This window comes from Microcebus murinus, chromosome 15, assembly GCF_040939455.1.
Source record: "Microcebus murinus isolate Inina chromosome 15, M.murinus_Inina_mat1.0, whole genome shotgun sequence".
In the NCBI taxonomy this organism is placed as follows: domain Eukaryota; kingdom Metazoa; phylum Chordata; class Mammalia; order Primates; family Cheirogaleidae; genus Microcebus; species Microcebus murinus.
The window spans coordinates 62,007,085-62,033,289 of NC_134118.1; the positions used below are offsets into that span (position 1 = coordinate 62,007,085).

The window sequence follows — 26,205 nt, forward strand, 5'->3', positions numbered from 1 at the left end:
CCTCTGGGATCTTGGGGAAAACTGGCTTCTAGGTTCTTGCATTTTGTGATTTGGGATAACTGTTTTGCGCTCCTGTTAGGACTTGTGTATGCAGAGTGCAGAGCACCCAGAGTCATTTATGGGAAAGGTGCCATAGCCTCATCCACTTTGCAGGTGTTACAGTGGCTCTATTCATGTATATGCAACAATCACAAGTTTACTAGATTAACAAATTTGATAGAATGAAGTGGGTCTACTTGCTTCTTAGTGGCAAAGATAAATTTGAGCCCCTGGTGATTATCATAAATGTCTAGCAGACTAGAGAAAGCCTAAATTCATCGTCATTCAAAGGATTTGTTTATGTATCAAGTACAGTCATGTGTCGCTTAACAACAGGGATACCTTCTGAGAAATGGGTCATTAGGTGATTTCATTGTTATGCAAACATCATATAGTGTACTTAAACGAATTAGATGGTACAGCTTACTACACACGTATGCTACGAGGTACACAGCTTACAGCTCCTAGGCTGCAGACCTGTACAGCATGTGGCTATCCTGAATACTGTAGGCAGTTGTAATATGAGCATAAGTATTTGTGTATCGAAACACATCTAAACATAGAAAAGGTAAAATAAAAATACAGTGTTATAATTCTACGGGGCCATCATTGTATAGGAAGCCCGTCTTTGTCCAAAGTGTCCTTCTGTGGCGTATGACTCTATTTAGTGAGCTTTTCTGCGCTATATACAGCACCTTAAGAGAGGCTTCGAAAGTTTGTAGTGTACAAAGGAGAACGAGCGGAGAGAAACAGGTGTGTTCACAACAGAGTGTGGCACGGGCTGTGACGGTGTGTCTGCAGAGAGTGGGAAACAGGCCGACACAGTGGGTATAATTGGGAAGAGGAGGCCCCTTGGGAAAGCTATTGGGCTGATTTTGAAGGTGGTAAAATTAGATTGATGGAGAGAAGGTAGGAGGTGTTGGGAGACAATTTGAAAAAGTGAGAATTAGAGACCAAGAGATAAGTTAAACGAGTGTATAGGAAACGGCAACACTATCAACTGTTTCCATCAAGAAAACCTTGAGCACCAGAATAAGTGTTAAAGATAATATTTGTTACATTTATAAATAATGACCTATTTTAAAGAATCTACATATAATCCCTTGGAACATTTTCTATAAATTTAAATCAGAAGTCCTCATTAAAAGTCATCTCCTCAATACTTTTTTCTTACTTCAAAGTATGATAAAATATTTTAAGAAGGATTTTAATAAAAATCGTTCTTAGGATTGAGTTCAAAGATCTTATGAACTTTGGGCTCTAATGACAAGTTTGAATGAAAATTTTGGAATGTTTTTTGTCTTCCAGTCACAGCTTTTGTGCTAATTATGGTGCCAGGAGCTGTCTTCTACATCTCAGCCATTTCTTGTTTTATTGTTTATTAGTAAGGTTGGCAGTGGGTTTTCTTTCTTTTAGGGTGTACAAACAAAAGAGTGTATTCATTTTCTTTTTCTTGATACATACACTTTTGTTGGCACTGTAAATTTTTATAACATTTTTGGTTGATTATGTCCAATATCAGTTAGGGTAAATTTGCTTCTGTTAACATAAACTGTGCAGTGCTCGAGGTGGGAGAGAGACAAGAGCACAGAATGTCAGATTGTTTGGAGCCTGGGCAGCATAGCTCTGGCAAACCAAAGCGTCACAGCTTTGCTGAATGTCAAGGCCAAGAGAGGAAGGGGACTCCTGAACAAAAGGGACCTGTGTGAGCTTCTCAGGTTTCATTATCCACAAGTAACCTCGGAAAACTGACACCACCCTTGCAAAGTGTCTTTTCAGTTACTAAGTTAATCAGTTTGAATTTTGAGGAATGGTATGCATCTTAAAATTGGCAGATAATTTTGAAATGTTACTTTTAGACATGTGGGTGCTTTAGAAAGGACCACAGTCTTATTCTTTTATTTGTATGTTTGGTAGTTTTCAAGTTTTTGCTACAAGCCAAGTATTGCTCTTTATTTTTAAAAAGTTTGTTTGAGGTATAAGTGACATATGACAGATCACATATCATACTTAGACTACAATTTGATTTTGATAAGTTTTGACATATCTTATACATCTGAGAAACCATCACCATGATCAAGCAACGAATATCTCCATCACTCCCAAAAGCTTCCTGATGCTTCTTTGTAATCCCTGTCCCCTCCTCCTCCCTGCCCCCCTCCCTATGCAGCCACTGATGTGCTTTCCATCACTAAATATTAGTTTGCATTTCCTAGAATTTTATATTAATGTACTCATGGCGTGTACTGTTTTTCTTCAGTAAACCTTCTTAGACTTTTTTTGTAAGGCTTCTTTTTTTTTTCTTTGAGACAGAGTCTCGCTTTGTTGCCCAGGCTAGAGTGAGTGCCGTGGCATCAGCCTAGCGCACAGCAACCTCAAACCCCTGGGCTCAAGCAATCCTCCTGCCTCAGCCTCCCGAGTAGCTGGGACTACAGGCATGCGCCACCATGCCTGGTTAATTTTTTTGTATATATATTTTTAGTCGGTCAATTAATTTCTTTCTATTTATAGTAGAGACGGGGTCTCGCTCTTGCTCAGGCTGGTTTCGAACTCCTGACCTCGAGCAATCCGCCCGCCTTAGCCTCCCAGAGTGCTAGGATTACAGGCGTGAGCCACCATGCCCGGCCTGTAAAGCTTCTTACGCTTAGCATATTTATTTTGAGATGCATGCATTTATAGTGCATATCAGTACTACATTTCTTTTTGTTGCTCTATGTCTTTTGCATAGACATACTATAATTTTTTTATCCATTCGACACTTACATTGTTGCCACTTTTTGGCTCTTTACAAGTAAAGCTGCTATAGACCCTGAGTACAAGTCTGTATGTGGACATATACTTCCATTTTTCTTGGATTTCACACAGGAGTAACTGTCTGGAAACTGTCTCAAGGCAGTAAGCTGGTGCATTCATCGATCTCACCTTGTTTGCTTCTGTCTTTCAGGAATCATTATCTTTCTTTGCCTGATGTCTAGTGTCCTATAAACTGTTTCATTCATTTTGTCTGTTTCTTGGTGGTTTTATGTTAGATCATAAATCTGAGCCCCTGACTAGACCTAGAAGTTCAGCTTTTTAATCAGTAAAAAAAAATGCTTTTTCAGTTTCAGAAGTGCCACAAATATGTATATATTAATACTATAAAAACCTCATTTATTAAATAGTGAATCTTCTTAACCAAGGTTTTTGTGTTTTTAAGGAGTAAAAATTAATTCTAGATTAAATTCTAAATTAAATTCTAGATTTATTTTAAACAGAAAGTTAGCAATATCTTGGATATATTCCTGGAGTTTATAGAAATATAAATCAGTATGTACTTTGTATATCTTTCAAAATTATGCCATTGTGTTGTACCTAAGACCCTGAATGGCAGTCCTCAAGTTCTCCAGGATACCATTTATTATCAGCATATTCCGCTTACCAAGACTGAAAAGTAGATGTGTGTTTGTGATGTGTGCACACACATAACACATCTCATATATTGAGTTACTTGTTTTAAATAGGAATAGAGCACGAAATTCAAAAAGCATAAAAAGATATTCAGTGGGATGTTTACTCAGCTCTCCAGACACTCGGTTCCCTTCATTAGCATATTGACTGCATTTTCTTATTTCCCACCTTTTGATGCTCTGGCTCAGGAGGCCTCCCTGACTGGGGAGAAGGCTGCCCCTCCTTGGGCTAGAGACAGCTAGTGACTTGTCCAGATGTGTGCTTTTCACGTGCAAACTAAGCAACCCAGAGCTGTGTCTTCAGACTACCTCCTTTGTCATGCTAGGCCCTGTTCTCTTGCCCTGGTCTTCTCTGGGCGAGGTACCTGACTGCTAGGGGCAGCTCCTGTGTCCCAGAGCCTTTGAAATTATTCAGAGCAGCCCATCTTACATCTGCTTACTCAGCCTTGCCTGGCCTTTTGGAAACCACAATCAAGGCCCTTGCCCACGCTTTCCATTGTTCCTTCTGCCTCTGGAGTGACCCTGGAGCTTGCCTGTGTGGCCCTGTACTGCCTTGTCAGTATTTCAGTCCGGTGACAAGCCTCTTGGGGAAGGAACAAACTCCTCTTCAGTGGCAGCCATATCCGGATCTGTTGGTCTCACTGTACCTTAATAATAATAAAGCCTGCGTTTTTTTTAAAACACTTAGAGGCTAATGTTTTACATTTTCTTTCACTCATGTATAAGCAAGTAAGAATACATTAGTTTTTTCTCTTTTGAACACAGGTAGTAGCATACCATACACACACATGTGCAACTTGGGTTTTTTTCCTTAATAGTATTAAATGCTGTGTTTTTAGAAAAATCACTTTATTATAGTTATTGGTGAATTTGACACAATATTATAGGAATGGATATGCATATACATGTGCCTTCTGTTGCTAGTTTTACTAAGCCACTGATTTCACCTAACAGATGTGTTACTTTTTACCTCTTTTCCTTCATTGATGTATATCTTCTTGTTTGGGAACAAATACACTGAGAAAGAATTTTATTTTGTGGCTAAAAATACATTCATCTGAAATGTATGGTAAAGCCAAATGTGGCTGGAGCCTTTAAGTCCCAGTTACTGGGGAGGCTGAGGCAGGAGGTTCACTTGAGCCCAGGAATTTGAGAGCAGCCTGGGCAATGCATTGAGACCCTGTCTCAAAAAAACAGAAATGTATAGTAAGTAAAGGTAGGGCATCCTTTTTGAATATACGTGTATGTTTGTGCATGTGATTTCTATGTGTCTACATGTGCATATTAAAAGGATTTAGGCTCTTTGACAACTGCTTCATCTCTTTCTATCTACTTAAAATTTTAAATAGTTTAAAACTATTTTGAGACTATTTCAGCTTAATGTTTCTTAGCTTTTCCTTTATTAATTTTGTAGGGTTAATATTTCACATGTTTTGGAGGGTGATCCTTACTCTAAATCTCATCTCATTATTGGATTTGAGCACATTGAACTGTTAGACTCTTCTAAGTCCTGCTGGTTCTTTCTCTTTGAGCAATTTCTATCTGCTGTCTCAGGCCTGTTCTCTTTGAGAATTGAGCTTGAAGGAGACAGCCAGAGAGAAACCAGAAAAGCCTAGTTTTCTTCCTTTTGCCACCTTTCTGTCTCATTCTCTGATCCACCCTTCTACCTTCTCTTGGTATCACTTTTGGATAAGGCTGGAACAAGACTTCCATTAGGAGTCAGAGGGACATTGATATGGGTATCTCACATGTATGTGTTGTACCTGGAGGTCGAGCCTGAATTTCCTAACTGCCTCTTCTCTGTACACAGTGCCACTCTCATGCAGTGTGCCTTTGGGTTTGGGGTGTAAATATGTTTTGGGGGCCAGTTTTTCTATAGCTTATCTATTCTTTGTATTGAGGAATTCCTATAGTATATAATAATTGCTTTGGAGGCTAATCTTATTTATGTGGTACTTTCAGACTAGAAAACAAGAAGCTTCTGAAAAACAGAAGATGTTTAAACTTAGTTTTATTAAATGTGTACTAGAGGGGGTCATTCAACTTTTTCTATAAAGGACCATAGTATTTTTGGCTTTAGGCCATACAGTCTCTGTCACAGTATTCAGCTCTGTCCTTGTAGCACAAAACCTGCCACAGACAATGTGGAATGAATGAGGATGGATGTGTTCCAATAAAATTTTATTTATGGACACTAAAGTTTGCATTTCATGTACTTTTCATGTATCACAAAAGTCTTTTTCAACCATTTAAATATGTATAAGCCATTCATAGCTTACAGGCCATATAAAAACAAGTTAGCTATAGTTTCCTGATTCCTGATTTTTTGATGTATTTACTAGTAGGATTAGATAAACCATATTGTTTTTTCCTATTGCTCTAAACAAGAATCCTTAGAAAAGATATGTATTTTGCTTTTCTGTGTCATTAAAATTCTGGAGGTTTTTTTGGTTTTTTTTTGAGACAGAGTCTTGCTCTGCTGTCCAGGCTAAAGTGCCGTGGTGTCAGCCTAGCTCACAGCAACCTCAAATCCTGGGCACAAGTGATCCTCCCGCGTCAGCCTCCTGAGTAGCTGGGACCACAGGCGCATGCCACCATGCCCAGCCAATTTTTTCTATTTTTAGTAGAGATGGGGACTCTTACTCAGGCTGATTTCTAACTCCTGACTTCAAGCCATCCTTCCATCTTGGCCTTCGAGAGTGCTAGGATTACAAGTGTGAGCCATCAAGGCTGGCCTAAAATTCTTATTTAAAGAATAGCAGTTAGAGACCAGATGCAGTGTCTCACACCTGTAATCCCCGCACTTTGGAAGCCCAAGGCAGAAGGATTGCTTGAGGCCAGGAATTCAAGACCAGCTTGGGCAACATAGTGAACCTCATTTCTACAAAAAAATTTCAAAAATTAGTTGGATGTGGTAGTACATGCCAGTAGTCCCAGCTACTCAGGAGGCTGAGGCAGGAGGATCACTTGAGCCCAGGAGTTTGAGGACACCCTGAGCTGTGATCATGCCACTATACTCCAGCCTGGGCGACAGAGCCAAGACCCAGTCTCAAAAAAAAGGTAGTTAGAATGTTAGTTATCAATGTTGAAATCTCAGATAAGTTTTAGCAAGTTGATTAGATCTCTTTTACTTTGAGAAATAACTTTATTTCATTGGTAAATAAAATATCCCTAAATTTTGAGATTTTTATAACCTCTTCATTTTGGTGTATCCTATTGAAAGTATTTCAGAGTTCCAAATTCCAGCTCATATGGTGTTTATATGTGTACTATCAAATCTTTACAATTTTCTCTATTTTTTTATCTCATATTCTTTGTTGAGATGTTCATGCTCATGGTACTAAATTACAATTTTGTATGCTTTGTAGAAGTCAGTGATATCCAGTGGCATGTTTTTGTTCATTTGTTACAATGTAGCATAGTGTATAATATAGAATTATTTTATGTTCAGTATAAAAATGTGATTTTTTAATTACAGACAGATTGGGTAGAGATGCAGGGTTTATATGTAATAATCCCTACAGTGCCACAAAGTCACAAGATAATAGCTAATAAGTATACTGGGTTCTTCTCATGCGCTAGTCCAGTATCACTTTACAAAACTATTATTTTCTGAACCAAAGTAATGGCATTTTATTGTGGCTGGAACAGAGACTGAAAAAAGTGTAATAGGAAATAGTTACAGCTGCAAACAACTTCCAAGTGTTTCCGGTAACATTTGATAGCTGCAAAGGAAGGAAATGAAAGGGCAGTCAAGTTACAATGGCAGGAATTAATTTTTTTTTTAAGTGTACCTATCTACAGTCTTTTTACCAAGATATGCAGATATTTTAAGGTGGAATCTATAGCTTTTTCTTACCTGTTTCTCATACTCATTCTATAAAATAAATGTATTATCCCTAAAATCTGAAAGAAGTTACATTTTAGTCAATGCTTTTTCTGCACATTGATAACGACATGCTTTTCCAACTAATTTAAATTCTTAGGATAGATTCTGTCGAGGTATTTGGATTTTTTAATATGTTGTTGAATATCATTTGCTAAAATTATATTTAAGATTTTGCATTTTAAGTGCCTAAGTGAGATTACTCTTTATGTCAACATGCTGTTAACCTTACAAAATGGTTGGGTACCTCTCCCCATTCTTTCTGTCCTTGCTAGGTCTGACATTTATAGGAACGCTGAGGGCAGTTCCCCATAGATTGAGTTTTGCTGTTGAACTTATGTTCATCTTATGTTTTAATACCATCGGTTTTAACAAGAAACAGCCAGTAAGATAGAATTACAATCAGAAGAGAAGTCCGGAGAGTTTAGGGTCAAGTTGTTGCACAGCCACTCCCTGTGTGACTTCAGTCATTTGATTAGTTTTATTAGTGTTTTCTTTGGAACTCTGGAAGTTTGAACCAAATGAGTTCTGAGCTGCTTTCCAGCCTTGACAGTCTATGAATAGAATTAATTCCATTTTTGGCTCCAAGCCTAATCCTGCCGGCACCAGTATTACTGTGACAAACAATAGCCACTCAGATGGCCACAGCTGCCAAAAGAGCTCTCACCAGGCCACAGTTAAATGTGGTCCTAGAACACCACCCAAATAAAGACAGCTCGGTGCCGCAGAGTATCTCTGAGCTCACAGTCTGAAGCTCTCAGGGGCTGGATGCTGAGTGATAACTGTAGGAAAAGTTGAGCATTTGCACATGACCTGCAAGCAGTCTGTATTTTTAGAAGGGGAATCGAGGGAAGAGATTTCCTCCCTGCCAGTCTGCAGGTCAGCTCTGCCTTTCTAGCATTGGCTCTGGTCTAGCCTGTGTTTTGGGGATCCAGTCCTGGCTCAGGTCCCTATGGACCAAGGCCACCCCTTGTTTACTTATTGTATCCACTGCAGAACCAAGGGTGATACTGAGGGGGTGGTTGCTGTGTAATACTTTCCAGTTGAAAAAGATTTTTTAAATTAGCCACATTTGAATGATTTTCCCTTTCCCCTGTTGGAAGAGGAGCCGTGAGAGTTTGAACAGATAAATGCTACCCTCGCTTTAGTTTCTATCCCTCCTCTGTTTGCCTGCGATGCCCTCTGCCTACCCACTGCGCAGCTCTCAGGACTTCAGCCATGAGCTCATCACTGCAGTGGGCAGCCTTGTCCCGAGGCCATTTTCATGCTATTGAAGCTGGTTGGATACAGATCTGTAGACCAGGATGTCCCACAGAAGAAATGCTGACACAGCGACAGTCACGCGTTACCCGGAATTCTGCAGTTACTGTCTGCTGTTTCTCTATCTCACAGCGCTTTGTTTTACTTCAGTGCTTCATTTAAAAAATTAATACAATTACTAATTGCATTGCCATCACTCTTCTCCATACATTTGGATGGTCCCTGTAGTTCTTTGATGGTTTAACTCAAAAAAGGCTCAGTAGTACACCATGGAAAATTTTTAATAGTTATACAGGAACCCAAGGTTTGACATACATACCCTGTAAAGTTCTAAAACACTTTTATTTAAACTCTAACTCATATCTTTAATATGTATTTTATATAAGTTATGTTAATTTATCTTGGTAGTAGGCATTTATTATTTTTCTTAGCTTCTGTATAAGAGCAGTGAGAGGGCTAAAATAGAAAGGACAGTTTGGCAGGTGGAGGGTGAACACAAATGTTTTTAACTAAAGAGAATATTCTAATGATGGGGTATGGTGGTTTATGCCTATAATCCCAGCACTTTGGGAGGCTGAGATAGGAGGATCGCATGAGCCCAGGAGTTGCAGGCTGCTGTGAGTTATGATTGTGTTCCTGGGTGACAGAGCGAGATCTCATCTCTTTAAAAAACAAAAAACACCCAGAAATGCATTCCCTCACAATTCTGGATGCCAGAAGTCTGAAGTCAGCATCAGTAGGGCCATGTTCTCTCTGAAGTCTCTAGAAAGAGAAGTCTTCCTTGCTCCCTCAAATCTTCAGGCATTTCTTGGCTTGTGACAGTGTCACTCTGGTCTTTGTCTTTACATGGCCTTCTTCCCTGTGTCCCAGATCTCCCTCTGCCTTTCTCTTAAAAGTACTCTTGCCATTGAATTTAGGGCCCACCATACGTCCAGGACGATCTCATCTTGGAGGGTGGAGTTAAATTGAGGTCCTTGGCTTACATCTTCAGAGACCCTTTTTCCAACTATGGTCACATTCACAGGTTCCACATTTGACATATGTTTTGGGCAGCAGCTACCATTCAAACCACCACAATATATATTTCCAAAAAGACAGAAAATATGCTGTTAAATGGAAATTTATATAGCCATTTAGATTCTTGTTTTCTTTTATATTGGAAAGACAACATTTCATTTAACTTATGTCCTAACAAGATTTAAGGATTTGGCCAATAGTTGCAGACTTTCCAAGAAGATTCTGGGAGATATTTTAGTCCTTGATAAGTAATTTAAGAGCAGTTGGAATCTTAAGGTAGGCTCCCCTGGCCACTTTGTCGAATTATTTTCTGTAATGTTAATTATTGTTGTAATGTACTGTATATTTCTCATATATTTATAGTCCTGTTAGGTTTCTCTGTATCTCAAATAGTCTTTTTAAGAAATAGATAATATACTTCGTCATGGAATATGTCCAGTAGTAATTATTATAATGACTAAAAACAAAACTATTAAGAGAGAGTGAATTTTTTTCAACTTCTGTAAGCACTTAAACCGACAAGGTTGAATGGATCTCAGAGTCACTTGGAGTCACTTGATGAGCTTTTACAAGCTGGGTCCTGATGAATGGAGATTGTGATTTGGTGGCTCTGGCATGGGGGTTACCCCATGACTCTGATGCACACCGTGGTTGAAAAGGGCCATAGCGGAAGAGAGACTTCTGAAAAGTTTCTTTGGTAAGAGCTCAACGCTGGTTTCCCCTGTACAGCTCACTCTGACCTTCAGGAATTTATTTAACATTCCTAGACCTCATTTCCCCCATTTTTAAAGTTTAGGATTTGGGCCAGAGGATTGTAAGAGATCCCCTGGCTGTAGCAAATTTTGATTTCACAGTACAGGGATATTTTAGCATGTATGATAGGTTTCATTAAAAATTTGTTTCAACTCAAAAACATTAGAAAAAGTTGTTTAAGATATGCCACTGTAGTATTGCTAAGAAGTTTTAACTTTCTATATACATGGCCATATATTTCAGGCTTCAGAGAAATCATTTATTTGGAACTTTCCAGCTTAGGATTAGTTTTCAGACAATTGACAGTATTTCTTTTTGCTCTGAGCTTTAAAATATTTTAATGGTTAAATTTCTTTATGTACTTGTTAAAAATTAAAGATGACCACAATAAGGAAGTATATAAAGTAAAAAGTGAAGAGCCCTCTCCACCCTCTCCTTTTATCCCTCTCCTTTAGCCACCTGTTCCATTTCCCAGGAGTAACCACAGGTAATATTTCAGGGTTTAACCTGTCAGCACGTCTGGGCATAAAAGTGTGTGTGTACGTGTTACATACGTACATACATAAGTACATACATGCCAATGTCTTGCCTTGCTGGTTTTTGTAGTGCTCCTTGTCCAAAAGTTGCTCTAGCAATGTAAGTTTTATAGGCTACTCAGTGGTGTATTACAGGTGTTTTACTGTAATTGGCCTAATGGTGCTGATTGTTAAAACGTACTGAATGTCCTGGAAGTGATCCCTGCCAAAGTCGGGATTGAAAGGTAGAAATCCAATTTCCAGATTATGGTAGCAACAGCTACTGAGGAAATTAGCCTGTCTATACTGAACTAAAATCTTCAACCGCACACTGCCTTTACCACTAAACATGCCACAATTACAGTTCTTATGTTTAGCATAAAGTAGAATATGTGGAAGTGTTTCAGAGCAAGCAGTGGGGAAAATGGCTGAAAATAACATATGTAAAGTGCATGCCTACAGTCGAGGGTTCATCACAGTAGTGCTGTGATTAATAAAACATGATGAAGACGTGATAGAGCCCTGCAGACTCCTACAAAAGGAGCTGAGCTTGGTGGAGAGAACATTCCAATCCTAGAGTAATGTGAGAAAGTCATATGTATGCACTGAATAATTTTATTGTGTAATCATACATATTAAATATATAATTGTGAATATACACTTATAGTTATTTATGTGAATTAAGAACTTGGACTCTGCAATCAGACTGACTTCAGGTCCATTTTCAGCTTTGCCATTTATTTGCTCTGTGATTTTACCTCTCTAAGCCTCAGATACCTTTAAAATGAAGATAGTGTGTCTCCCTTATGGGGCTGCTGCGATTATCCAGTGAAAGTGAAATATAAAATCCTTAGCCTGGAGTGGGATCCTGGGAAGCACATAATTAGTCTTGGCTAAAATAGGAACTATGAGAGAATAGTTTAATACTCATCTCTACCTTTTACTAAGAGGGCTGTATCCTTAAATACATTGTATGCCTTTGAGGACAAGAGCCTTGTCTTGGGGTTTTATGTATGTGTCTCAGAGTAACGTATTTGGGGGAGACATTCTGAAAAGTAAGCAGAGTAACAATGCAGACAGAACAAGTGGTGGATGTCTGTGAGCTAGTAAACATGACAACATCATTATTGTTTATGAATATATATTTAGCTTGTCAGTTTTTAGCGCTTTGCAAGAGATTATCAGAAGCCAAAAATATATAAATTAGTAGAATAGTGATTCTTTAAAAGTCCTGGTTAACAGAGAGACTTGATTCTTAGGTGTTCAGATGAAGCTGTAAACTAACAATGATGAACCAGGTTTCTCAATCGCCAGCTGAGCCCAGGGAGGTGGCGACTCATATTGGAGAGGGGATGGAATCATTGCAAAGCAGTGTCAGCACAATCAAAATCTTGGAACATTTGCTTTTTTTGCTATGTAGGATTAAGACATGTGGATTTGGATTTGGATCAAAATTTGGATTTTGATAAATATATTTAGTATTGAATTATTGCTTCAAATTTTAGCCACAGGAAAAGACCTTAAATATTGTAGATGTCCTCATGGGCTTTGCAATATAGAAGACTTTTAAATGAGTGACTATAATGCTGTCGGGTGATGTTACATAGAGGAAATTTAGGGCTCAGAGAACCCGGCAGCAGGACCCAGATTACCCCTGTCAGAGAAGGCCTTGGAAATGAGCTTATACTCATTTCAGTTTAAAATGAGAATTGAAGGAGTGAATAGGAGTAGTAAGGCTGAAATGGAAAAGAAAGGAACATTATAATTTATTGCATTTGAATGGAATTAATGTTCCATCTGAGTTATCAGAGAATTAATTTGAAGCATATAAAACATACAAATAATTTCAAATCTGGGAAGGAGATGTTCAGGTTACTTTTTGGCTCTATATTTGTAGTATGAATGTGGGCACACATTTTGTTAGCCTTCTGGTGTGCTGTAAGTAAATTGTAAAGTGGGGAATTGTGTTTGCTGAGGGATATTTGCACAGTACTATTGCTGTATGATTAAGTGTTATGCAGAGAATATTTTGCGAGCATGTCATGCTGTTGCTCCATGTGATATTACCATTGATAGCTACTTTGTGATGGATGCTTTAGAACAATTAGGTGAAACTAATGAATATGATTTATTGTCATGCTAGAACTATTTAAAACCACAGTCATGAGAGGGTGGCAAATTTTTGATAGAAAAAAAGGGATTAACTCAAAAGGTTTTTGACTAATGAAAATAAAGTTTGTGCCACATTTAAGCATCATTTTCACACCCCTAAGCATGTGAAGCATTTTCCTTAAGACCCTTGTAATCTGTTATATAAGTATGGTTTGGGAAAAATCCCAGTATCTAGCTGGTATATAGTCTTTCCTTTTTCTTGTTAGAAAGAGCACTGCTTCATTGAATTGTGGGGAAGATCGTGTTGATTTAGATCCTTAGTAACTGTTTAAGAAAAAAGAAACTTTGAATTTAAATGAAAACATGAACTTCTCATTTACAACTTTAGAGAAACATTTTGAATAGCCTTTAAAATGTTACTTATTTTATTAAATGATGGTAGAAGTAAAAAAAAAAATTGGTAGTTCTGTGAAATTAAAGTTATAGGAGAAAAATAAATTAGAGTGATAAAGTCTATTCTTAAATATGAATTATTTGAAGTGTTTCCCTGTGGGAAAAAAACAGAATGCTGGGCAGGAGAAAGTTTGGCCCTGTTGGTTGTCTTCCTACACAGACTTTACCAAATCTTCAGGTCTAATCTATGGATCACCCAACATGCACTTGTCCATTGTCAACACAGAGTGGAGAGGATATTTTAGTGGTTAGGGGAAATTGTTTGTTTTACAAGAATATATTTTATCAGTTTTAATGTTCTTCTAGATTCCAATATATGTTGACTATTCAGCAGACAGTTATTAAAATTAAAGTTCTAGAGTGAAGTTGAAATTTACAGATATTCTAGTTTGATAAGAAAATTAAAGACATAAAGAATATGGAATTTCTTTGAGAATCACTTATTTTCTTCTTTTATCAGAAACTAAATGAGCAGTATTACCTGGAAAATCACATTAACATTTTATAACAACTTTTTAGTTTTGAGGGTAGATGGTTTTAAGGTAATAAATTATAGTTAACATTATGTTTTTCAATGGTCATTTTAACATAGTTGTATAAGTTGTTTCTATAAATTCTCAGTTATCTCTGGATCAGTTAAAGGAGATATAGATGAGATTGAAATCCTCGTAACTTCATCTCACTTTTTAAAAATCTTTTCTGACAAAATATATATTGAAACTACTAACAAGTAGAAAATGTAACTGCTTTGAGTTTTTCTTCTTTCTTAATACTTGTTTATCTAATGTGTTTAAGAATCCTTAAAGTAGATAAATATGTTGTTGTTTGTAGATAAAATCATAGATTTGTAGATAGTTTGTAGATAAAATCATACCTAAAAATTAAATATCTCTAGTAATCATTTTTTTCCCTTGAGAAAAAGTTAGAGGTTTGCTCAGACTTTTATAAGAGTGTAGTTTTAATTACAGTATTTTGTAATTGACCTTATTTTGTGAGTATTAATGAACTGTTATCATTTTGCAGGTCTCATCACAACGACATCAAGGAAACTAGACCGAGAACAGCAAGATGAACACATATTAGAAGTAAGCATTTCTTTGTTTTTAATTATTTTTTAAAATATTTGTAATTATAAGTTATCATGAGAAAGAACAACCTTATTTCCATCAGCCAGTATTCATAGCTGTTAATATTTTGTTATATTATTTTCTGATCATTAATATTAATGAAAAGGAAAATAAAACTTCATGAATATAGTTTGTGTGTCCCTTATCCCTGCCCCTCCCCCATCCTTTCCCAGAATACATGACCACCGTTTTGAGCTCCATTCCGGTCTGTGTACTTTATACTTGCACACATGTGGAACAAACGTAACTGTAAAGCATTAAAAACTTCTGTATAAGAAAACAGCCCAACAAAATAAAATGGTGATAACTAGTATTAAAAGGTGTACTGTTTAACATGTACTTTCAAATGATTATTTGGCGGACTTTATTGATGAAGCTTACAAATGACAGCTTTTTAATGTAGCATATGGAGATTTTATTTTTAAGTATATGTTATTTTTAAGAGGTCTCTTTAAATGTTTAAATTAGAATCTTCACGGATCTCTTCCACTGCCTAAATAATTGTTAAGTTTTTGGAAGCTTAACATTTTGGTGAAGTTCACTTTACAGTTATAGTTATTTGAGAAGAGAGAGTGGGCATGGTCAGGAAAGAGCAGGAGTATTAGCTGTTTCTTTCTTAGCCTCTCTGAGTCCCTTTGTAAAAAAGGGAAGATGGCTTCCTCACAGGGCTGTTGTCGGGCGGGGTGAGGGGAGGTGGCCTGTGTACTGTAGAACTTATGGAAGTGTTGATTACCATTAGGAAGGTATTCACTTTTTATGTGGGATATCTTTAAAACGTTTGTTGATGTGTCACCTTTAAACAAACAGGTTACGGTGACAGATAATGGTAATCCCCCCAAATCAACCATAGCAAGAGTAATTGTGAAAATCCTGGATGAAAATGACAACAAACCTCAGTTCCTGCAAAAGTTCTACAAAATCAGACTCCCAGAGCGGGAAAAACCAGACCGAGAAAGAAACTCCAAACGAGAGCCTCTCTATCGTGTCATAGCTACAGACAAAGATGAAGGTCCCAATGCAGAAATCTCCTACAGCATCGAAGATGGGAATGAGCATGGCAAATTTTTTATTGAACCAAAAACTGGAGTGGTTTCATCCAAAAAGTTTTCTGGAGCTGGAGAATATGACATTCTTTCAGTGAGTTAAGATCATATCCTTTGAATTTCTTATATACTTTAACAATAAACCTAGTCTTGGATTTCTTCTCTTAAAACTTTATTCCTAAAGTAAATGGTTTCAGTGCTTATGACCTAACAATCAGGCAATGCTTGATCCTGCTTGAGAAGTATGAGTTTGTTTTTCCTTTTCACTTGTCACTCCATTTGCTTATTTATGTTGAGTATGGTCATGAAGTGGTCGCTCTTTTTATCAAGCATTAAACATATAGGATACAAATATGAAATGTTTGAAATTAGCCCACTTTAAGACTGAACCAATCAATCTATGCTTTAGTTACAGGCTGTAACTCTAACTTGCTGTTTGTGTCCCCTCTGGGCCTATTTTTATAGATTAAGGCAGTTGATAATGGTCGCCCACAAAAGTCATCAACCACTAGACTCCACATTGAATGGATCTCCAAACCCAAACCGTCCCTGGAGCCAATTTCATTTGAAGAATCGTTTTTTACCTTTACTGTAATGGAAAGTGATCCAGTTGCTCACATGATTGGTGTGATATCTGTGGAGCCTCCTGGCACACCCCTCTGGTTTGACATCATTGGTAAGCATTCCTCGTGGTTGTCATTGTCCTTGTGTAGGTAACACTGAGGAGAATCTGTGTATGGGTGTCTGAGTTTTGTGCACATGTCATGATTTAATATTGGGAGTAATACCTGTAGGTGGAGAATTGGCTTTAAACTATAATATTTTGATTGCAAAATTTTTCACAATGTGCAGTGTATATTAAATTTACTTAAAATAGGTGCTTTCTATCCATCCAGTTGGTAAAAGTAAAGTTTTTAAAATGTGCATCAAGGAGTTACATTAAAAAACCTAAATGTTTTGGTCTAAAAGCACAGCTTCTTAATTTTTAATTATGAATACATAACATACGGCGCATTATTATTTTTAATGACTATGATTGGAACATTTAAAGTAACTATGCCTGTGTGATTGTCACATGTCAGTATTTTGTAGGGAATAAGCTTACAAATTTTGTTTTAAAGTACCAGCTGTGGCTTTTTAGTTTTATTTATCTAATTTTCAGAAGGAAGCAGGGTTCATTAGATTAATTCATCCTCTAATAATAAAATTTACATGCTTAATAAGCCATTTCTTCTCCTTTTCTGTCATCCAGTTTAGCTCAGACATAGAATGTAATACCCTGTTCTACATGCTTTAAAAAATTCACATTAAACTTTGGCATCTTAGATTTTTTTTTCATTCTGTTTCTTCACAATATTTTAATTACAAGGATATTTTAAGATCAAAAGGATGTGTTGCAATTTTTCCTCCTTTGCCCCTTAGCCATGTTACTCCCAAACGCTCCTTCAGCAGGTTGAAGCTGAAGGGATCCAGACTGTGGGGACTTGGGGTGCAAGCAGGACAGGCTTTGTCCCCCTGAGCTTTCACAGTCGAAGGCTGGGCTGTTATCCCAGTTTTGGGTAGTATATGAAATTGTTGATATCATCAACACCTGTGAAACCGTTGCAGTTTAGTTTTAAGGGAAGAAAACAATTATGTTCATAGTTATCTGTAATCAAAATAGCTCGTTTGCTTCTGCTAACTTTTGTCACATATCCAGACCAAGAGGCTGCTGTCAGGCAGTATCTGACTTGGCTGTCTAATACTTACGGTGTTCGGAGCTGGTTTGATTGACTGTTCTTATTCTGTGCTTGCTTTCCATGCTTGCTTGCTTCTTTTTGGCTGGCCAGGAGACACACTTGCTAGAGAAGTGTTTTACATCTTTCAGATGACTTGTGACCTGAACTGTACAGCAGAAGGTATCTGCTGAGATCACATAATTTGCCTCAGATTATGAGATCTAAAATAAATGCATTAATTTTTTTTTTTTAAGAACTTATTTCCAGTGACTGTCTTTCATTGCTGTTTCTTTTCATAGTGTGCACATGGTCACCCATTCCAACTGCAAACACGTTGACTTAATACATCCTTAGATCCATAGCTTTAGGTTTGACTTAAGACTGTGTGTGCATTGTTTCATTTTTTGGTTAGATTTAGTAGTAGAACTTCATCATGACATTAAACATTTATTTTCATTCCATTCCATTTCGTTAATGTAAGTGTCTCAAGTTCAGTGGTTTTATCTAGAGTATAATTGAGGATGTATTTGGCTACTATTAGTAGGACAGAAACTTTTTTGCTTCATTAAGCTTTGTATTTGACAAGAATGGGAAAATAAATTCTTTTCAGATAGTGTCTAGTAGCCAGGACTAATTGAAGTTAACTGCCTTTTTTTAGAGTTAACATTTATTTTTAATAGTTATTTTTACTAGGGCAATATGTTCAAAATATCAAAAAACATTTTTTGAATACTTAAAACTTTTAAATGGCCAATGATGCTTCACATAGCTACTGAGATATAAATTGAAGAGACACTCAGATCCCCTGAAAAAGGAAATTGAAAGTAACTCATTTGGCAATATTAGCAGCGTTTTCTGTTTTCAGAGTTGCTTTCTTGCTTCCTTCCTCTCAGTCGGTTGCTTCCTTGACAATTACGGGTTCAGTTTTGCCTTAATAAGCGTTGTCTTTCTAATGGGCTGCTTTTTTCTTGCCTTTTCTAAATGCTTGCTTCTTGGAATCACTTTGATCAGTATACCAGAAGGTTTTTCCCACTGCCATTAAGTATTAGAAAGTCACAGAACAAATGGCAGATTTTCATCCCGTGACCTGTTTTTACTGATTCTGTCCTCATTTAAACTAGGTGGCAACTATGACAGCCAGTTTGATGTGGACAAGGGCACTGGGACCGTCATCGTCGCCAAGCCTCTTGATGCAGAACAAAAATCAAACTATAACCTCACAGTTGAGGCTACAGATGGAACCACCACTATCCTTACCCAGGTAAGTGAGTTACTTACTAATGGTGTATTTGTGAGAGGGAGATTAAGGTAACGTTCAGATTTAACGGTCCACAGGCAATATACACAGTTAGTTTTGCCCTGTGAGGTTCTAAAATAAGAAGTATGTTAGTATGTGGATACAGTTTAAAACTATAAACTATGCCAAGGTTTTTTTGTTTGTTTTTTTTTTATTTTTTGGGTTTTGTTTTGTGTTTTTGTGATAGGGTCTCATTCTGTTGTCTCAGCTAGAGTGCATCATAGCTCACTGCAGCCTCAAACTCCTGGGCTCATCCGGTCCTCTCACCTCAGCCTCCTGAGTAGCTGGGACTACAGGCACATGCCACCATGACCATGCCTGGCTAATTCTTCTGTTTTTTGTGGAGACAGAGTCTCCCTGTGTTGCTTGTGCTGGTCTTGGATTCCTGGTCTCAAGTGATCCTCCCACCTTGGCCTCCCAAAGTGCTGGGATTATAGGCATGAGCCACTGTGCCCAGCCCCAAGGATTTTTATTTAGGGAAAGAAAATTAGTTCCAAATCCCAATTTAGCTTTTGTATATACTTAAAAAGTTTTGAAAATATTGAGAAATGATTTTAAAAACAAAAAACCTACATTGTCATTTGCCATCAGAATCTTCTAATTGGGTACTCATTTTTCAACTGTGTTATTATAAAATACATCTCTGTTGAAGATGAATTGTCATTTTCAATAAAACTGGTTAAAGTGATTAATCTTTTAAATCACTTTTTTTGCACTCCCCCCCACCTTGGCTACCTTAACTAGTAGTGTGTAAAATAACTGATAAAATTGTTCTAATAATTCCTTTAACATTTTTACTGTTCCTATCTGATGACAGAGATGGCCAGATTACTGAGATTTCAGACTTAAATGTTAAAAAGCTATATGTTAAATTTTTAATTTCTCTTCTTTTTAATAATTCTCTTTGGTTCTCAGTGTGGGCTGTTTGAGCTATACGAAAGGAACATTCCTGAATGAAGGGGCATTGTGAGGTTTCAGGAGGAGGCAGAGTCACTCATTCAATAGATATTTGTTAAACATTAGTTATATGCCAGGTATTGTTTTGGAAGCTGAATAATAGAAAACAAAACAGACAAAAATGCTACCATCTGGAGCTTACATTAGGCTGATAGCAGCTAAAGGCTTGTATATAATCTGCTATGTTCTAAAAGAAAAAGGAAGAAGTTAAACAGTAGAGTATAAAATGCTTCTGACTTCCAATTTTCTAGCTTTAGGTTATACTATTTTAAATCTTAAGTGAGACAGATCATCTGCTAAATCATTTAGTTGCATTATATAGGATAAAAACTGTAGTCTGGAATGTCCTTTCAATTAACAAATGAGTAGATAATTTAAAGCCAGTTGTGAATAATTTATTTCTATTTCCAAATCCTTGTGATTTTTTTGTGTATGTAAAATTGATATATGTACACTATTCTGTATGCTTTTGGGATCATTTTGAGATTGTCATGTAAACGTAGTGCGGTATTAAAATTTCAATTTCGTCAGTAGCTGTTCTCATTCCAGAGACAAGCAGAATCAATTGGTTTTCTCTCTCTTTAAGGATAAGCTCTTGAAGGTAAATTTTAGAGCATGAAAATGAGAATAAAAGCATCAAGAATTGTAATAAATCTAACAGGATAATTCTAAGAGAAGGATTTCAAGAGTATAACTATAGTGCTGTTCATGTAATCAACTAACCAGAAATCTAGCAGAAGGAACTTAACAAGCAGTGGAAACGGCCTGGTGTGCCAAGCATTCTCATTGCTAAAGACAATACATCTACCTGAAGCATTTATTATTTATTACATCAATGAATAATTAGTATTGCACTTCTTTCCCAATAATTGTATTTTTAATTAGTATAATTAAAAACTTATTATGAAATATGATGTACATTGACTAAAATTCCTGTAAAACCCAAGAAATATATTCTAGTTTTCTTTCTCAGGGGCACAGTATATCTCACATTTCAATGCTTCATTTATACGGAAATATAACTTGTTTCGGGTCATTTTCAGAGGGTTTTGATAATCTAAAGAGATGCTGGCAGGGAAAGGTAGTCAGAATATGGGAGAATGATTACTGAGCCCGGGTTGACCTGTGAAGGTGTGGGACAAAGGGAACAATCAGTAATTAGGTTTAGGTTTTCAGTCTAGGGCAGAGAACAGGGAGAGAGGAATGGGGGTGCGGGGAGCATGCATAGCAACACAGAAACCAGAACCGGGTGCATAAGGCCCTGGAACACAGCAGGGTAGATTTGGGTTTGTAGGTAAAACTCAAAACCAACAAAGTGGATTTTGTGCATCCAGGCAAGCAGCAGCATATGTCAGGGTTAAGCATGTTCAGGAGGAGGTTTGGGAGAGCATGGTGGGTGAAGCAGGCGATCCTGAGCCGAGGTGTGCAGTGGGAGGGAGGGTCGGCACACGGCTGCCACTGCTCTGCAGAAACAGCTCTTGTTGCCTTCCCATCCCACCGTGCTCCTCTTAGGATGCTGCCCAGTATTGACGTCAGTCACTTTGCTTTATCTTGTATCTCCAGATAACTTAACAAATCCGGTTACCATTTTTTTTTCTTTATTGGGAACAGCTTTGCTTTTGTGTTTTCTTTCACTTTCTCTTGACCATCAGCATTGCATGCACGGGAACAGGCGGCTTGGTTTGGGTCTCAGCTCTGCCTCCTGCTCTTGTACATAGGCAAATAAATAGCTCTAACCCATTACGCTTCCATTTTCTCAGGTGGAAGGTGGGGTAGTGATGACCACCCTCACAGAATCCTGGTAACGGTTACATGAGATGACACTGGGTGCTTGCCCGTCAAGCTCTGAGAGTACCAGCCCGTAAGCACTCAGAAGGCGAGAGCTATTGCACATCACACTGTCTTGGGCTCTTGTCCCCCCACCTGGCACATGATTCACCTTCCTCTGGCCAGTCTTTGTCCCTGTAGTTCATGTTGCAGGTGAATTTCCTCTGACCACAAGGTTCAGAAAGCACAGAGTATATAGTTCCCCAGCCTCGGGAGTCCAGCTCTGCACATTCCATCCCACCTTATTCCTGCTCCTGCTGTATTGTCCCTTATGTCCTTCTGTCCAGTGATGTTCAGTTCCAGCTCTCACCTTCATGTCTTTGAGAGAGTGTTTCCCCATACACGTTCACGCACCAACCAAACCCTCTCAAGCAAAGCATTACCACCTTCAGAGCTGTCCGAATGTCCCAGCCAATCTCTGGACTCTTAAAAGTGTACTTGATAATACATAAAACATAATTGCGCTTTGTATATGCATTGCCCGATGAGGCTGAAAGCTTTATGAGAGCAGGGACTGTTGTGCATTTATTTTACACCCTCAGAACTACATAGGCAAATGCTAAGCATCTGAGTGCCCATTAATATGTTTCAATTGAATTGCCTTATCAAAAATGATTGGTTTTACTTTCAGCTGTTTTGACCTAATAAGGATTAGTTGGGTTTGGAGCAGGATTAAACTTCTCCACTTAACACCCAATACATGGGAAAAGTGACTTTTAAATTTATAGTGGAAATGACTATATAATGATTTAATTTGTAGAAATTATCTTTATAGCCATTCCTTCTGGATCATCACTGACCTTTAGAAATAAGTGTTTACAAAGCTTTTGTGTAAAACATTTCTTTGGTTTGGTGAATGCATTTAATATTCATATAAAATTTAATGTTACAAGTCCAATCGTTTGATGTTTTAGTCTTCTATGAGTACATTGGTATGGTCTTCACAGAAAGGTCTCTGTTCAGACACCTGCACCAATGTGGTTAACAGCTTCCCCTGTGCATTCCTGGGACTTTGGCGTCCTGTGCCGTTTGGGCTAGCAGATCTCTTTCTTCCATCCGAGCTAACAAGGCTCAGGTTTCTTGTTCTTAAACTCTATACCATGTTTTATAATCAGTACTGATTTCCACTATATCTCATCCATGTATATGTTTTCGTTCTGAAAATGAATTCTCTTACTGTCAAAGTAAATGTTTTTTCTTGTTTTTTAATTTAGCTTAGGACTGAGTTTTTTAACAACTGCTTTTTTTCCTCTGAAGTTTTTATGTTGACATATTTAAGAGAGTTTATCTTTTCAGTCTATTTAAATTGCTTTTAAGAAGGCCAGGCACAGTGGCTCACGCCTGTAATCCTAGCAGTCTGGGAGGCCAAAGCAGGAGGATCACCTGGGGTCAGGAGTTTAAGGCCAGCCTGAGCAACATAGCAAGACCTCATCTCTACAAAAAGTAGAGAAATTAGCCGGGCATGGTGGTGTGCACCTGTAGTCTCAATTACTTGGGAGGCTGAGGCAGAAGGATTGCTTGAGCCCAGGAGTTTGAGGTTGCAGTGAGCTATGATCACGCCACTGCCTGCAGGCCTTGGCAACAATGTAAGACCCTATCTCAAAAAAAAAAAAAATTGCTTTTAGGGAATAAACATATTTACTACTTATGGTAGATTTTGAGATAATATAATGATTTTAAAACACATTTCTTTTTATATATTTAAAAACACCTATGATCAGGGATTTGTGGTGTGAAAGATTAGGATGAGAAATTTAGATAGTCTAACCATCTATGTCATTCATCTCAACAGGTTGGTAGTAACAGTCAAATCTGATACAAGATATTAGTCTTCTGTAAATTCTATTAATTCTGCTATCTTTACATGAGTAATCTACAGACATCTCTGTAGAAATATAAGAGAAATTAAGTCTACATTTCAGAAAAAAGGGTTGTGTAGGAAAAGTGTTACACTTTGTCTACAAAGTTAGTTTCAAGAATTTAGAAAGGTCTTTTTATCTTACTCATATTTAGGTAATATATCAGTGAGAAATGTTTTAAGAAGTTTTTGATCCTAGACTTTTGTTGCTTTTATTTCTCATATTAGTGTTTTGTTTTGCTAAAATAATTGTTTTTTTTTATTAGTGTACGTATAATTTTTTCCTGCTTTAAATATTAAAATATCACAATTAGGAATATGATTACATGAGTCATTTTGTCAATCATTATAGGTATTCATCAAAGTAATAGACACAAATGACCATCGTCCTCAGTTTGCTACATCAAAGTATGAAGTTATTATTCCTGAAGATACAGTGCCAGAAACAGAAATTTTGCAAATCAGTGCTGTGGATAAGGATGAAAAAAACAAACTAAGCTACACTCTGCTGAGTAGCATAGATCCATTGAGTCTGAAGAAATTTCGCCTTGATCCTGCAACTGGCTCTCTCTATACTAGTGAAAAGCTAGATCATGAAGCCATTCACCAGCATGTTCTCACAGTCATGGTAGGTAGGGCATTCTGCTCAGTCTTCTGCCACCTTTGGGTCCTGAAAGGTTTCATGTGTTTGAGAATGATCTTTAATCAGTTATAAGGAAAACCTCAACGGGATTGATAATGTATTGATTCTTTTAGGTACGGGATCAAGATGTCCCTGTAAAACGCAACTTTGCAAGGATTGTTGTCAACGTCAGCGACACGAATGACCACGCCCCGTGGTTCACCAGTTCCTCCTACGAAGGGCGGGTGTATGAATCAGCAGCTGTGGGCTCAGTGGTGTTGCAGGTTACAGCTCTGGACAAGGACAAAGGGAAAAATGCTGAAGTGCTGTACTCAATTGAATCAGGTACGAGTGGAGTACTCAGTAGAGTTTTAACTTTGTACTTAGCTGAAGTCTACTTCTTCTTTTCCAAAATTGGTTCTGGATAATTGAGGCATTTCTGTGTATCTCTGCAAAAATTGCTTAAAATTTATCTCTAGCTACAGTATTTTTACATGTTAGGAGAAAGAAGAGGATTTAAAAAAAATTCACAAAAACCTTTTAGCCTATCGGAGAGCAAAGGTAGAGTCCTAACTAAATTTGTGTAAAGTTCTTGAGGATTCACCATATTAGTGTAAGTCAAGACTCCGAGAAGTTCTGTGGTAAGGAAACTTTATTTGACCAGTTCAATAATTCCAAAATTATCATAACCACACCTTTTCCTCTGTTATATCAGTTAACTATGAAACACACTTAGGAAGATGCTGGCCTAGTAATTTAACATTTTACTACCTTGTGGGGGTATTTTCTCTTAGGCAGAGCAAGAAATCCCATGACAGAGTGCTGACGCATGCAATTCCAGTTGACTCAAATCTCAGAAAGGGAGTGTCATGCCCCTCCTGCCCTTCCCAGGTTTAGCCCTTTTTTTGCCACTCACTTTAACCAGTTACCTTTAACCAGGTGAGTTTCATCCATGGAATTGGGTAGTTGAAATAGACCCTGGAGTTGGGACTGGACCAGAGGAATGGTGACAAGGCCAGGGGTCTGCGGAGCTGGGCATGAGGCAGCAAGGGCCAGGGGACCCCCTGGAACTCTGCAGGGCAGGACAGCCCTTCCAGGGACAACAGGGCAAGAAACCTGGAGTCTTGCTGGGGGCGGCAAGGAGGACCACCAAGAAGCAGTCCTGGCAAAGTGAAAAATGCTTTCGTTTTCTCTTCTGTTTTGTGCTGCTATTGCTGCATTCACTCCACAGGCAAGTGGAGCTCGTTTTATGTGCTTGGTGCCATGTTGGGAGTACTCACGCTTGATGGGTAGGGGTTACCGTTGGGTCCGCATGATTTATACAGTCAGAAATCTCATTGCTTTGGGACTTTGCCTACTCATGCCAAATACTATAAATGAGTGATTAAATATTGAGAAGGCAATTCACAGTTTTCCATTTTCCTCAGTGCCACTGTTAGTACAAGGAATATAGTCTATTTCTGTCTTCTTTGTAATGAGTTCAGAGAAATAAGATCTTCCATTTAACTTGACTTTAGTTTTTTTTAAGTCCATACCTCTATATATTTAGAAATAGTCTCTTCTAGGAATTAGAATTGGTACAGATGTAGGTTAACTATAAATCGTGTAATCAAAACCTGAGTAAATGTAGAGTAATTAAAAAAAAGTACTTACTGATGTGTGTTAGGTAGTTAAACTATTTTTATTTCTTAACATATTTAAAATTTCATTTTGTTTCCCTTAAGACAACCAAATTGATTTCATTACTCACAAATAAGATCTTACATATTGCCTGTGATTGCAGTGTTAAAATGTATTGTAGTGTAGGTAGTGCCTTGAATAAAGATGAAGTTTTTTTCCACTGGTTCAGAAATTTAGCTGTTAAAAAAGCAATGCATTCCATTTGTGCATGCCTGAACACTTCAATAAAGTAATTTTGTCATAGACAAACTGACGGGGTTTATGTAGGAGAAAATGTTAAACTTTCCCTTAGCTTTCACATAATTTTCAACAACTGGGTGGTTAAAATATGATTGTTGGTGTCTGAGTAAAAGCATGTGCATTCTTTAAATGCTTGTAGTGACTGATGGATTTAGTAATTTGGTATTTTAAGAATGGATATCTGTCTACCCTCAAAGAATAAATGAGACCAATGGCCTATTTCAATGTAGAATTAGAGCTTTTTAGAAGATATTTTTATAGTTTTGGTGATGTAAAAATTATGCTAAATAATTACTTTGTAGGAAACCACTATTAAAATGCACTAGAATTGTGTGTGTGTGTATCTGTCTGAATA

At 37.5% G+C, this 26,205-nt stretch overlaps 1 protein-coding gene across 9 annotated transcripts in view; it reads left to right on the plus strand.

Moving 5' to 3' along the window:
• Positions 1 to 26,205, plus strand: part of FAT1 (FAT atypical cadherin 1) — a 122,000-nt gene that overhangs the window by 61,581 nt on the left and 34,214 nt on the right. For 5 of the 9 annotated variants that reach the window (XR_012923260.1, XR_012923259.1, XM_076010648.1 and 2 more), the window contains exons 4-10: positions 14,505 to 14,566; positions 15,416 to 15,745; positions 16,117 to 16,327; positions 17,481 to 17,549; positions 18,491 to 18,630; positions 23,661 to 23,936; positions 24,065 to 24,275. Coding sequence is in view for 7 of the 9 variants with exons in the window: in XM_076010648.1 (XP_075866763.1) it covers positions 14,505 to 14,566; positions 15,416 to 15,745; positions 16,117 to 16,327; positions 17,481 to 17,549; positions 18,491 to 18,630; positions 23,661 to 23,936; positions 24,065 to 24,275 (1,299 nt within the window). In the remaining 2 variants the exon portion in view is untranslated. The remainder of the gene's footprint in view (positions 1 to 14,504; positions 14,567 to 15,415; positions 15,746 to 16,116; positions 16,328 to 17,480; positions 17,550 to 18,490; positions 18,631 to 23,660; positions 23,937 to 24,064; positions 24,276 to 26,205) is intronic. The other 4 variants (XM_076010651.1, XM_076010652.1, XM_076010649.1 and 1 more) reach the window with 1 other exon arrangement.